This window comes from Scardinius erythrophthalmus (assembly GCF_964197995.2).
Source record: "Scardinius erythrophthalmus genome assembly, chromosome: 1".
Classification (NCBI taxonomy): domain Eukaryota; kingdom Metazoa; phylum Chordata; class Actinopteri; order Cypriniformes; family Leuciscidae; genus Scardinius; species Scardinius erythrophthalmus.
This window is the reverse complement of record NC_138221.1, coordinates 41,290,692-41,305,270: the sequence shown is the minus strand read 5'-3', so window position 1 is coordinate 41,305,270 and position 14,579 is coordinate 41,290,692. Positions and strand designations below refer to the sequence as shown.

At 36.7% G+C, this 14,579-nt stretch overlaps 1 protein-coding gene across 3 annotated transcripts; it reads left to right on the top strand.

Moving 5' to 3' along the window:
* Nucleotides 1-207: 207 nt before the first annotated feature.
* wipi1 (WD repeat domain, phosphoinositide interacting 1) lies at nucleotides 208-13,278 on the top strand. 3 transcript variants are annotated; one of them, XM_081387441.1, is made up of 13 exons: nucleotides 208-580; nucleotides 1,811-1,893; nucleotides 2,612-2,781; nucleotides 2,958-3,054; nucleotides 3,164-3,261; nucleotides 3,419-3,511; nucleotides 7,257-7,327; nucleotides 7,479-7,586; nucleotides 7,709-7,873; nucleotides 7,967-8,074; nucleotides 9,978-10,108; nucleotides 10,188-10,288; nucleotides 12,667-13,278. In XM_081387441.1, exons 1-13 carry the CDS (start codon nucleotides 501-503, stop codon nucleotides 12,715-12,717), a joined length of 1,356 nt encoding a protein of 451 aa, XP_081243567.1. In that variant the 5' UTR covers nucleotides 208-500; the 3' UTR covers nucleotides 12,718-13,278. The 3 variants fall into 3 exon arrangements, with proteins under 3 accessions (XP_081243567.1, XP_081243569.1, XP_081243568.1); XM_081387443.1 differs by having other exon boundaries at nucleotides 371-580; nucleotides 1,811-1,890; nucleotides 2,615-2,781; XM_081387442.1 differs by having other exon boundaries at nucleotides 371-580; nucleotides 2,615-2,781.
* Nucleotides 13,279-14,579: the final 1,301 nt, after the last annotated feature.

Here is a 14,579-nt window from a genome sequence, read left to right as displayed (position 1 = left end):
AAATATTGAATATAGAATAAAAGGCTGTGAGTGAGTGACTCTTTCATGGATGTATTCGTGAAAATTGGACAAATGTAATACTGCAAAGCCAAACCACTCCCCCTTTAACTTAATTCCGCACTTACCGCCAATCAGCGTCTATCTCAGCTCACTCGACCAATCAGCGCTCAGCCGGACGACAACACAGCGCATTTTCCTTCAACCACTAGTATGTGATGTTGATGTGACGCAACAACTATCAGCTGGTTTTGTTTTGCTTCATTCCCTATGCTCCGCTAGAAGTCGTAAATGTACAAAAACTTGCGTTTTAATTAATTAATGTGAGGCAGAAGAATAGCTGAAGCGTTGGAGTATATTTGTCTTCCACTTTATTCGGACCTCACAGTTTTTTCTTCAGTAGGTCTCCGCTTTGCCACTATCTTTCCAAGAGGTCCAACCGATCCCAGGCCTCCGATCCAGGGCGGAGGGAGGAAAGGAGGTCGTTGGGAATCGGGATCGGGATGGAGATCGAGGAGGGAGCCGACGGTCCTGGCGGGCCGGGGCCGGGGCCGTGCTGCGTCTCCTTCAACCAGGACTCCACGTAAGCATCATCTGCCGAATCGGATATTTCTATGATGCTATTAACACAGCGGGTTACCTTACAAGAGGGAATGTCACCTCTGCTTAAAGGATTGTCCGCTATTTACTGTCTGTTTTGAGTATTACACATCCATAAAAAGCCAGTCACTATGTTATAACGGTGTTTTGCATGCATAATATGAGAGAGGAGCTTTTCAGCACAGTTTTTCAATGGTTGTACAATGTTTTTTGAGCAGAAGTGCTTTAAATGGGATTGAACTAACAAACAAAACACAACAAAAATTCACTAATATTACTTATAGATTAGATATGATTATGAATATTGTAGCCTATACATGATTTTATAGTGAAGAAACTGAATGTTGCTCCCTTTTTCACGTTTTCTCAAAGCAGCATTTGCAGTATTGTGAGATTGCATTGATCAGTCCAGAGTCTCCTGACTAAATGAGCCGCTCGTGTCCTCTTTTCTAGTGGTTGATTGATCACACTGGTTTCTTGCCTGAAAAGTCAAGCACAGCAAATCAAACACAAAACATGATACTGAGAGTCAGGTGGTCTGATATATCGCCCCTTTGAGATTGTAGTCAGCTAGGCTATCTCTCTTGGGGCAAAACACATATGTATTAGAAAAAACAGAATTTTGTTATTTTGTATGGTATACCAGTCACAGTGGTAATTATTACCAACACATGTCACGCAGTCCTGCTGTAAACACAAGGTTTTGTTTTGGGTTTCAGCAGTGTGGTCAGTGATGGTGGAGACATACCTATGTTCTCCAATAAAAGTAGAAAAGGACATGCTAAGCACAGGATCTGACGTGAACAGCTTTTTCTAGAGGAATGAAGGGCCTGCAAAACAGATGTGGGCTTTCCCCCGCCCCTTAAAAATAGATCCCAGTTAATGTAACAGACATCAACTCTTCTGTTTATATGTAAGCCAAATGATTACAATCCACACAAATGTTTCTATCTTGAGTCAGGACCTGTGTTGTATTAGGATTTTAAAAGGACTTAGCTTGCCACTTAAAAATGAAGTGGTAGTTTCTGTGTTGGCCATTGCATCTGTGTTTTCCTTCAAGAAAATCAATCTAATTATATTTTACTGTATTAAGCTGTTTATACATAATCAATTGCATGTACACAGTGTAATTAGTAAGTGAAAATAACTTCCAAATAATGGATGTATTCATTTAACAGGTTTGATACAGCATCATATCTTGTTGTTTTTCCAGGTCTTTGGCTTTGGGCACCAAAACTGGATACAAACTCTTCTCTGTGACCTCTGTGGACAAACTGGACTGCATTCATGAGAGTAGTGAGATATTTTCCCATTCTTTTTTTGTGTAAACGTGATATAAATGGCAAGTATGACTGTCTGCCAAACCTACAGTGCAAAAGGAGGAACCATAATGTGCAATATAATGAAGTTATCAAAGGGTGTAGTCACTTTCTAACGAGTCACTTAACAAATACATTGAAAATGCCATCTCATTTCTTTGGTATTTTGTTGAGAAATATTTTGAAGAATATTTGTCTCTGTATGTGACCTGTGGTTGTGTTGCCAGTGTTGATGTTGTGATAAACTCACCCTAGAGGGCGTAAAGTTGTCCTTGTCTGTTTTGATTTATGTTACATGGTGGCAATGCCTTATGTGTTTGACATTGTATCTGCAGCCCACAACAAAGATGGCAGGTAAAAAGCTAAAGACAGAGAAACAGCCTGTTTTGCTGATTGATGTGTGTAAAATAAAAGGTAAACCTGGAAGATCATAGGGGAAAGAAATGAAAATAATACTTTCGCCTCACATCACTGACAAACTGTATATTTTTGTATTTCTTTGGAACAAAATAAAGTGGGTCAAGCTGCAAAAAACACACATTTACACTGTGTACACAATGACTGTGTTTAAATTTGATATTTGAACTGATTTAAAGAGAAACATTTTCCCCTTTAAATGTTGCTCATCCTCAACTACATGTGTCTTTTTTAGTTTATGTTGCTGCTAATGTGTCCTTTTCTCTTCTCCCCTTCAGCAGAAACTCCAGACGTGTATATCGTGGAAAGGCTTTTCTCCAGCAGCCTGGTTGTGGTGGTGAGTCAGTCCATGCCACGTCGCATGAACGTCTACCACTTCAAAAAGGGCACAGAGATTTGCAACTACAGTTACTCGAACAACATTCTTGCAGTGCGTCTCAACAGACAGGTAAATACAACACAGCTGTGCTGGAGCGAGGCACCTGCCACTTATAAATTATAAAGCTTCTGGACAAGATGATTGCCTTTCTGTGCTCTTTCGTCGTTAAACTTGAAAATGTGGTTTGGTTTGTTAGTAAATATGTAATTTGTTTTTTTATGTGTGTGTTTTTTTTTTCGTGGCAGAGACTGGTTGTCTGTCTGGAGGAATCCATTTATATCCACAATATAAAAGACATGAAACTCCTGAAAACCCTTCTCAACACACCATCCAACCCATCAGGTAAGGGAATTGAAAAACAAATCAAACAAAAACAGTTAATCTAGACTAATCATTTTTAACTGTCTGTGTAAATCTGTATAAATATTAACCCTCTCGTGTGTTTCTGTAGGTCTCTGTGCTCTCTCCATCAACCATTCCAACTCTTTCCTGGCATATCCAGGCAGTGACACCATCGGAGAAATTATTGTCTATGATGCCAACAATCTGGTAAAAACGCAGGCCAAGAAACTGTTTAGCTGTTCATTTTGGCAGTTCCTTTGGTTGAGTTAGTTGCTATACATGAGACAAATGCCTGCTCTTCAGTCTTGATGCTCTGTATAAATCTTTGTCTTTGTTGTGTGTTTGTGTGTCTTTGTCTGCTCAGAGCACTGTGACCATGATTCCAGCTCATGACAGTCCACTGGCCGCCATCACCTTCAATGCCTCCGGCACCAAACTGGCCAGTGCTTCTGAAAGGGTAAAGCTCCACTGTTATAATACAGAAACACAGCCTGTTAGTGAACCTCACAACACCGTTTAAGACCACGTCTGGGTCAAAAAAACTTTACAATAAGGTTCTATTAGTTAACATTAGTTTATGTATTAACTAACTTTAACTAACAATGAGCAATACATTTGTTACAGTTTTTATTATTCTTTGTTGATGTTAGCTAATAAATACAGCTGTTCATTGTTAGTTTACTTTAGCTCAGGACCATTACATAATCTTAACATACAACTTTTGATTTGAATAATGTATCAATAAATGTTGCAATTAATATTAACTAAGATTAATAAATTCATTGTTAGTTCATGTTAACTAATGTTAATAAATGGAAACTCGAAATTATATTTTGCCTGTTTTTGGTAGCATTAAGATTTTTCGCATTGTGATTATCTTCATGTCAGTTTAGCACACCCCACATTGTCATTAACATAAAGCATTTTTTTTTTAATTTGCAAAATTTTCATTATGCAAAAAATAAATATGATGTTATGTCATTTTTTTAATGTTTTTTAGGGTTGTGTATGTTATAAGGCATTTATGCTGATTTAAAAAAAAACCATTATATTATAATATTTTGTTGTAATTATAATATTTGTTTATTTTTAAATGTAATATTTAATTATATTTACATTATTTTAATCTTTTTGACTCCACAACAATATTTGAAGGCCCCAGATATCTCCAGTTGTTCGTGATTTATTGGACAAGAATTAAGGATAAATATTTTTTTTTTACTCAGAATATCTACCCGATAAAGTATTTTAGAGCTGTTAAGTAAAGGGGTCATATGATGGTTCTAAAAAAGAACATTATTTTGTGTATTTGGTTTAATGCAATGTGTTTACACTGTTTTAGGTTAAAAAAAGTCATTATTTTACACATACTGTGCATTATTGTTGCTCCTCTATTCCCCGCCTTTCTGAAACCCGTCGATTTTTACAAAGCTCATCGCTCTGAAAAGCGCGTTGTGCTCTGATTGGCCAGCGGTCCAGTGCATTGTGATTGGCCCAAAAACCTTAACCCAAACTATATTTGGAACATCAGCTCCCAGAGCAATAATGACAGGTAATTAATGATAATGACACTGTTCTGAAACAGTGTTGTAAATAAAGCTTAACAGGCATGAAAACTCCTCACCTTTCGGCGAAATTCGCCGTTTTAAAACCTAAAAGGGTCACCTACGTGATTTGTGCAGATCCAATGAGAAAATATTTAGAGGGGGGGGGGGGGGGGTCGAGGTCGAGGCCAGCATTTATCCCCTATAAAGTTACCATAAACTTCGCAGCTTTAAAAAACAATCATCATTCCTAATGCCGAAACATGACAGCCAATACGAGTCAGAGTAACGGGCAGAAATGTTTTCTAAGTCTTACACCGCGAGTCTGACAACTGGACACACTGCCGAACATAGAACCGCACGTCGGAAAGCAAGCCTGAGGTAAGTTAGCTTACAATGTTAACTGTCCTGTCAGATACAGACAGCGATGTTGCCAATGTCATTATTTTTACATTTTGACATAGAAGTGGGCGAGATAATATCGCGAGCGTGAGCGCTGAGCGAGCAGGAAACAAGTAACAGTTAGTGCAGTGTTATTCATTGCGCGGCTCGCGAGCCTCATGTGGCTCGCCAAGCTTTAATTTGTGGCTCGCATGGCGGTAAATAATACGGTGATATGATAATGCATTCACTAGAGATATTTCATAAAAACATTAATAACAAGTAGGGCTTTAACATAACCCGTTAAAAACTCAAAGTGTCAGCTCTATTACAAATAATTTCGATTGGATTGAAAGGGGTGGTTTATCGAGAGAACGTGAAAAAACTTGATCGATTGAAAACCGAAACTGAAAGGACGACGTATGACGAGCTGAACGAGCTGTTCTCGTGATGAAGTGTCATATAAATGAGTATCCTTTCATTCTATAATTCTCCTTTCACTCAGCATCTGTGAAGTGAAGCAGGACAGTCCTTGTTTCAGATTATCATACAGACGACTGGTTTGGGGCATTTTTAATGCGTGATAAATAGTATAGTAAATAGTTTTTTTTCCTCTGACACCCGATGAAATTAGTAGATCAGCGGCCCATTGGTTCTTTTCTTGATTAAGTTAGTATAGAAATTAGTACAAAACTAATTATGAAAGTTTCCTTTATTTTTCAGTGCATTTGTTTTACAATATATGGCTATTACTATCATGGGATTAATATTATAACTATTATTGTAGTAGTAGACAGACACTGTAACTAAAAGAGTTTTGAATTTTTCTTTGTTTAATTTGCACCAGATTGATGAATTTAACATTTAAAAAGCACAAAATTTTCTTACGGGGGAGCATGCCCCCGAACCCCCCTAGAGTGGCAGAGGTCCACTCATCACAGTGATCCAAAAATCCTGTGAGAAACACTGGTAGCCTAATACTATGTCAATGCAGCTTACATGTTTTTTGGGGGGGTGTTCATCACTGTGGAGTACACTGTAAAAAAAATCCCGTTGTTTTTACGGAAAAAAACTGGCAGCTGTGGTTACCAGAACAATACTGTAAAAAACACATCAAACCGTAAACATACTTACGGAGTTACATGTAAATTTAACATTTTAAACATGTATATTTAACATTGGATTTCAGTAATATGATATAATGTTATACGACCTATTGAAGTATTAATATCTGTTTTGTACCATAGTATTACACTTACAAACCAACAATCTCAGCAGTAATGAGAGTTACATGATTAATCAAAGCTCATCACAAGTAGTACTTCCACAAGTAAATTAATTTTAATATACAGAAGGTGCACAGTGTCATTCAAACAAACATTAAACACCATAATGGTAACACACATGAAATTTTAAAAATACAATAAACATTAATTTAACAACATTAAATGTAAAATAAAACCCTAATGTACATAACTGATTATAAAAAAAACTAAGAAAACTATGATGAAATATAGTTATTTCAACAAAAAATAACTTCCAAAAACTGTAAATTTAACGGTATTTTACAGTAAAATGACATTAAATGTACCATTAGATCTATCACAGTTATTTACCGTATATAGTACGGAAACTTTCTGTTAACCAATTAACAGTTTTTCACTGTAGCATTTTTACAGTCTTTTACTGTTAAAATCACGATCATTTTTTACAGTGTATAGTTCAATTCTATTAATAAATGAGAAATTTGTACTAATTTCATCTGTTCGTGTTAACTGTCACGCGTTACACACTCATTACATTTATTTAAAAAAAAAATTTGTGTGTGTGTGTGGGGGGGGGGGGGGAGGGGGCTGGGTATGGGCTGGGTATGCCGCCTTCTCACCTTTTTTACCCCTGACCTGTTTTCATGCCTGCTTAAGCACTGTTTTCTAATTGTGTCCTCTTTTGGAAGGCCGAACAAAGTAGTTTGGCTTTAGCAACGAAAAATTTCTCAGAATTGCGACTTTATATCTCACAATTGCGACTTTATATCTTGCAATTGCGACTTTATTTCTCAGAATTGCGACTTCATATCTCGCAATTGTGAGAAAAAAAGTCAGAATTGTAAGATAAAAAGTCGCAATTTTTATTATCAATTTATTATTCAGCGGCGGAAACAAGCTTCCATAAAATGCAACCCAGACGTGTTTATGAGAGATTCACATAGTCATACCTTACACACAAACGTAGACACACAGCTCCGAGCATCTGTCCACTTCTTTTCTCCCGTCCCAGGGCACAGTGATTCGAGTCTTCTCCATTCCAGAGGGACTGCGCTTGTTTGAGTTCCGGCGGGGGATGAAAAGGTACAATGATGATGATGATTCAAAGCTCACAGTGAACACTGAAGATATTTTAATCATACAGAAAGAGAGTGGAAGGTGTTTGTGTAAACTGTGGTATGTGTGAGTCTGTTTTGTGTATGCTTTTGACCTTAGTGTGTTTGTGTCCCCAAAGGTATGTCAACATCAGCTCCCTTTCCTTCAGCCCGGATGCTCAGTTCCTCTGTGCCTCAAGCAATACAGAGACGGTGCACATTTTCAAGCTTGAACAGCACAGCCCAAGGTACTGAAAAAGCTCCTTGCTACCAGTGTAATTGAGTCAGGATCTCTTTTTTTTACTGACAAATCTAAACTTTGTCAGTGTTTGTGTTCATCCATGTTTTTGTGGATGTTTTTTACTTGCAGTGGGGAGGAGGAAGCTCCCTCTTGGTCAACATATGTAGGTAAGATGTTCACAGCAGCCAGTAGCTACCTCCCAGCACAGGTGTCAGGCATGATGAGTCAAGACCGAGCCTTCGCAACCGTCCGTCTCCAGATGGCCGGTCAGAAGAATGTCTGTGCCCTGGCAATGTGAGTCCTGCAGTCATTACACAGCAATCTAGAATGAGTAACAGTATTTACTGAGGAAAAAAACTCATTCAAGAGTTTCACTTGACCAATCAGAATCCAGAAACTTCCACGTTTGCTTGTGGCCTCCTCTGATGGGCAGCTATTCATCTATAACATCGACCCTCAAGATGGGGGTGAGTGCACTCTGGTGCAGAAGCACAGGTGAGTTTTCACTCTTTTTTTAAACAAATGAGCTGTGTGGTATGTTATTAAATATAGAAAATACAAAATAAATTGTTTTTGTGCTATACATACTTTCATGCTGGATTCCATTGTAAGTGCTCAGGCAACTGGACGAGTTCAAAAGGTTTCAAACTTTTAAATCTGTTCACTCAAAATGGTTAAAGGAATAGTTTTAAAAATGAACATTCTATCATCATTTACTCACCCTCAAGTAGTTTCAAACCTGTGTGAATTTCTTTATTCTACTGAACACAAAAGAAAACATTTTGAAGAATGTCGGTAACAAAACAGTTGATGGACACCATTGACTTCCATAGTAGGGAAAAAAAAATTATGGAAGTCAATGGGGCACATCAACTGTCTGGTTACCGACATTCTTCAAAATGTCTTCTTTTGTGTTTAGCAGAAGAAAGAAATTCACACAGGTTTGAGGGTGAGTAAACGATGACAGAATTTTCATTTTTAGGTGAACTATTCCTTTAAGATTGGTTGACTAATTAGTTCAATGACCTTTTCTGCATTTTACATCATCATGCCTGTGGATGACAAGAATCAACAAGTAGTGTCTTTTTGTGCATTATGAGCTTGTCATTGAGTCTGACTCAAGTGATTCATTGAAAAGCACAAACAAAACAAGTCTTATTAAAATGTGCATGCCTACAATTCTACTGAGATTCTACAGAAAGAGTGTTCATTAAGATGCATAAGTGTTTTTCCCCAAAAAACGACTAATCCCTAAAATGATTAGCCTAAAAATCGTTTTAGGTCAGTTGAAATAAAGCTGAAATAAAATAAAGATTTTAGTTAAAAACTTATAAAACCTAAAATTAACCATGGAAACTAACTCAAGTTGAAAATAGTATTAGAATTACTAAAACTAAATCTTAAATAAAAATAATTAAAGCCCAATAGAAATATAAAAAAACTAAAAATGACAGCACATAACAACATTACTAAAACTTAAACTAAAATGAAAATGCAAACTGAAAATATAAAAAGTTCATATAAAGTTCCCTTGGCCTTTGGAATTAAAATCACATAGCCTTCACCATACCTAGAGATTGGCATGGTTTTATTTCAGTTAGCCTAATAGCTAGTTTGATTTGAGAGATGATCTTATGGAAAGTACTCCATGCCAATCTCTAGGTATGGTGAAGGCTATGTGATGATGTGGGGCTATTTTGCATAGTATCCTAAAAAATACATAAAATAAAAATACTTCAAAATAAAAATCTGCCTGCCTCTATGGGAATTAAACATAGGGGTGTCCAAACTTGCGCACCCTGTATTTTAAGGAAGAACATTTATTTATTTACGATACATTATTCATTCACAAAGAAAATTGGTGTCCTTAAAGGTTGGATTTTTCCTAATTTTTTTAATTAAGGCATTAAGTTCAGTTTCCAAAAGATGATTTTTTATTCCTCTTTTTAGTCAACTTTAGCATGGGTGTCTAAACGTATGCATAGCACTGTAAATGTGGGGCATAATTAATCAAGATACAAAAACAACAAAAAAATAGCTCTAAATTAATGAATAGATTCTTAGTTAGTTTTAAATGTGCGTGGTAAGCGGTAAGTTTTACAAATTCATAATTCTTCCACCCCTTGTCTTTCATTGCTGTGAATGACTCGCATGCCGACATGCACACTCTCGTTCAGTCACTGACTCAGCAAATGAATGACGTGACCCAATTCATTCAATCCATTTACGAACAAGAGGCCTCGATGTGGTAGTTAGCAACTTACATATTTTTTAAAGCACAGCAGTTTCGAAATTCATGTTTGAGGTATGACTGTGCAATTTATATCGTAGAACAAAGCATGAAAGTCTCTTTATAAGCGCAGACCTTATTTGTACTGATGTCGCCTTTAACCCCCAGGTTGTTTGGATCAGATAAGGAGTGGGAGGAGACAGAGAAATCCGAACTCACAGAGCCACCGCAAGCATGCCAGTCATATGCTGCCACCGTGGCCATCCCCACCTCTGGACCCGTTACAGCCACTCTCACAGGTACCACAACACCCTTAAACACACGCATTCATTTACATTTGAACTCATTTTCATGATCACCCAACTGTGTTCTTCTCAGGGTACTCTGAGGATGGGGGAGCTAAGAAGGGCGAGGTGATTCCCGAGCATGAGTTCGCAGCAGGGCCTGTGTGCCTGGACGACGAAACTGAATTTCCTCCCGTGAGCATTCGCTAACCTCTCCAAGTCAAAGCACCGGTGTTGCATTCCAGTGTATGGGGTTGTCTTGTCCCTCTGTCCACAAGCATTCAAACTAAGTGTGATTTATTATCTGTAACCAAACCAACACCAGCCTCTTCAGGTCTGATGAGGACCAAATGTTGCAGTTTAGTCACATCAGAAGCTGAATATGTTGTTTCTTACACAACATAAATGAGAAAATATCACTCCAGACATTATTTCTTTGAAAAATGAAATAATTTAGTATATATTTCAGTGGTATTACTCTGTATTTAGACTGAAGTAATGCTACATTAATTTAAGTATTTAGCCTACGTTCAGGGTGAATACAGGCAAAGTGGGACACTTAAAGGTACACTATGTAACTTTTGGCCCTCTAGCGATTAAAAACAAAACTGCATGCATTTTGCAGAAGAACATTGTTTTGGTTGTGCTTGTACACTGCGGATGAATATGGTTATCCTACTGATCATAAAACATTCACTACTTGGCTTAAGAGATATGATATACAGTTTGTTTAGAAAGGATGTTAGAGAGCTACATATGGCAATCTTACCTGTTGAGTAATAAAACAGCATCTCCATGTTGCTTTTACAACATTTCAAATCCCTCAGTTCTCGCCATCTCTGAAAAGTCAAGCCGATATCGATTCTTGTTTTATTACGAGCTCTGTCACGTTCTCTTTTTGCCTGGAGACTCTCCGCTATTTTGTGCGTTTTAAAAAACGTGTGATTCTCCGGAGGTTCGAGATTTAGCTGCTCCATCTCAACCTTTCTCGCTCGTTGTGAGAGCTAGCTAACCTATACCACTCGCACACCATACACGCTTCAAAGGAGCTGAAGGAAATTACGGATATGACGAGACAGGCACAGACGAGTGACACATCAATTTACCTGAACTAGTCTAAACACTTAAAATAGGCTTACCATAGAGAATCAGGGAAAGACAAGAACATGTTTTGGAAGAAGGATTGATGATGTATTGAACAAAAACATAAAGTTACATAGTGTACCTTTAAGCATAATCACTATTACTAAAAAAATTGCATTTAGTTAATATAAATAGTATGTAATGAAATACCATTCAAATGTTAAGGGTCAGTACGATTTTTTTTATTTCTTAAAGAAATGAATACTTTTATTCAGCAAGGATGCATTAAATTAATTAAAAGTGACAGTAAATACATTTATAATGTTATAAATGATTGTTATTTTAAATGAATGCTGTCTATTAACTTTATCAAAATAGTAGTAAGTAATGATGTTGAAAATTCAGCGTTGTCATCACAGGAATAAATTACATTTTAAAAGATATTCAAATTAAAATTGTATTTTAAATTGTAATAATATTTCACATACTGTACTTTTGGTCAAATAAATACAGCCTTGGTGAGCATAAGAGACTTTCTTGAAAAGCATTTTAAAAAACTTACCAACTCCAAACTTTTGAACGGTCATAATTTAAAAACAAAGGCAGTGACAAATCATCCAAATGTGTTTCACTTTATATGTATTCATCTTAGATGTTGAAAAACATTTTCTGACACTAAACCAGCTGTTGCTGTTTTATGACGTCTCTGATCTTATATACATGGACGTGAGCAGAAGTTAGTGGCCTGATTCGTTTGTTTGTGCACAGACAGGACCAAGATATGAATGCATTGAATCCACCCTAGTTATTTGTTTTGATGCAGTAAATGCTGGGTTTGGTTCCTGGCCATTGCTTCATTAGATAACTATAAGAACTCTTTTTCTATTTCAGTCTAAATTTCATGACGTCAAACACATTTTTGTCTATGCACACACACACACACACACACACACACACACACACACACACACACACACACACACACACAACATACAGGAGTATAAACATTCTACACCTTATATTCTGAACAAATCTCAATGGATTAATTGGATTTTAACGAAGATATTTTATGATGCGAACAATCTCAAGATCAAGTGGAGATATTAATAATGCTTTACATTGATGCAGTGCTCACTTAACTCCACATGGTGGAGCACTTACTGTTGTCCAGCAGGCCTTGTTACTGCTAACGCTTCATGTCTCGTTTTGATAGATCAGAAACTATAGTCTTTCAGATAGTTTAATAACATTGGTTTGAATGGAGGAGCTCAGGACTCTGACGTCAGAAGGATTTTATCATTTATAAGATATCAATTTGAACGTACATATTCAGATGCCATTGCTATTGCTTTCATATACCTTCCGAGTGTCATTGTGACTAACTGATATGGGTCAAACATGTTCTCAGCTAGCTCCTGTTGAGATCTGTATCTGTCTATAACACACCCATGGCTGAGGGAACAATAAAGCTCTGTTCTGGTTTCCGGTAGATAAATTGGTGCCGTGACGGATCTGGGCGAGGCAAGGGGAGACGACCGTGAGAGGGTAGAGAACAGGCGGAGGCCGCAACTGTCAATGGAGGACCCTCAGTGCATGAGCAAGGACAAACAATGATAATAATGATAAAAAAAACAACAAACTAACTTCAGGGTGCTAAATTATTAACGGAACGGTTGAAATGCTAATACTTTAAATTTGAGTTGATCAGGGATTTGGGTCGTTGTCACTCAATCCCCTGAAGGGTGTGTTATAAATGAGGTGCATGACTGAAATATAACCACATATTGTTCTAGTTATGTAACACATTGTATTAATTCAGTCGTAATACTGTAGCATTTTATTCTTTAATTTATAACACCATCATATTGAATCATAAGAGAAGAGGAATTACTTTTTTTATATATATGTGTTTTGCTGTATTGATACTTAATATGTTTACATGTTACCATCCTGAATACTAATACAGCGGGATGTTTTGTATGTATGTGCCTATAATTTTACTTGTAAAAGTGCAAAGTATTTTGCTGGATCGCTCAAGACCAAAAGACAAAAAAAGATATGAATATGTAGGAAATATATTAGGAATGAAATTATGCAAAGCACCTCTTGTCTCCTGTGGTTTTTTCTTTAGCAAATTATTTGTTTCAAATGAAGTGAATAGATACTACCATTCAAAAGGTCTTTTTTAAACTTTTTTTCAGCAAGGATGTATTCAATTTATTAAAATTGACAGTGAAGACATTTGTAATATTCCAAAAAATATTAAGCAGCACAACTGTTTTCAACATTGATACTAATAAGAAATGTTTCTTGAGCAGCAAATCATCATATTAAAATGATTTCTGAAGGATCATGTGACAGTGAAGACTGGAGTAATGATGCTGATAATTCAGCTTTGACATCAAAGAAAATAAAATTACATTATAAAACATATTCAAATAGTTCAAATGCAGCCTTGGAGAGACTTCTTTCACAAACTTTATGTTTTTATAATTATATCTTACTGACCTGACTTGACATGACTTTAAACAGCTTGTTTGTGCCATTTTTCTGAGTTATCACCAGTCAACCTGATAAAAATCGAATGATATTGGAGAAAGACGGAGGACACCATGAACATTTCTGACTAACGTCATATATAAGTATTTGTGCCATAGGTCGCATTAGATTGTCTAACAGTTGATTTTAAAGATGAATTGTAAAAAAGGTTTGAACAGAAATGCATTTCACAAATTGCTTAAGAGGCTTTTGTCTTTACAATCTAAATTTGATGGTATGGCCCACAGAGATCTTGAGATCCTTCATACTAAAACATATGAAGTGTGAGTTTGCCATGTCTTTCTTTTACAGTGTAAACAAAGCATTTCATAGTCGATAACACTACAAAATGATATAGGATATAAGTTGTAGTAGTAGTCGATTGCCGAGTTCACGCGCATAGGTTTAGTTACCTATGATCACGCGCGTGAACTCGGCAATCGACTACTTTGGACTTCAACCGAAAAACAGGATGTAAACACAGGTATTTGCGCTGGCTTAAATAACATCATTTTTATACATATCTTTTACATCTACTGCAGTCAGATCCACTCGTGTTCACTCAGAAGGAATCACTCACATTTTCTGTGCACTTGTAATGACACATCAAGGATGTTAAGAGGCTAAAAGCAGGTTCAGTACTTGCCCCATTGAAGTCAACAGGGTGCAAATTTTAAAAATAGAATAACTCGGTGTGGGCAACACCGATTTTTGTAGTTGTTCTCTGTATTGACAGCACTCCAAATGTACAATAAAATGAGCTCAATGTTAAAATTGACCGGAGTTCTCCTTTAAGGCTAGAATAATCCCTTGGTTATATCGTTGTATATTTCAGCAAGAGTATAAGAGAAGAGATGGAAAACCT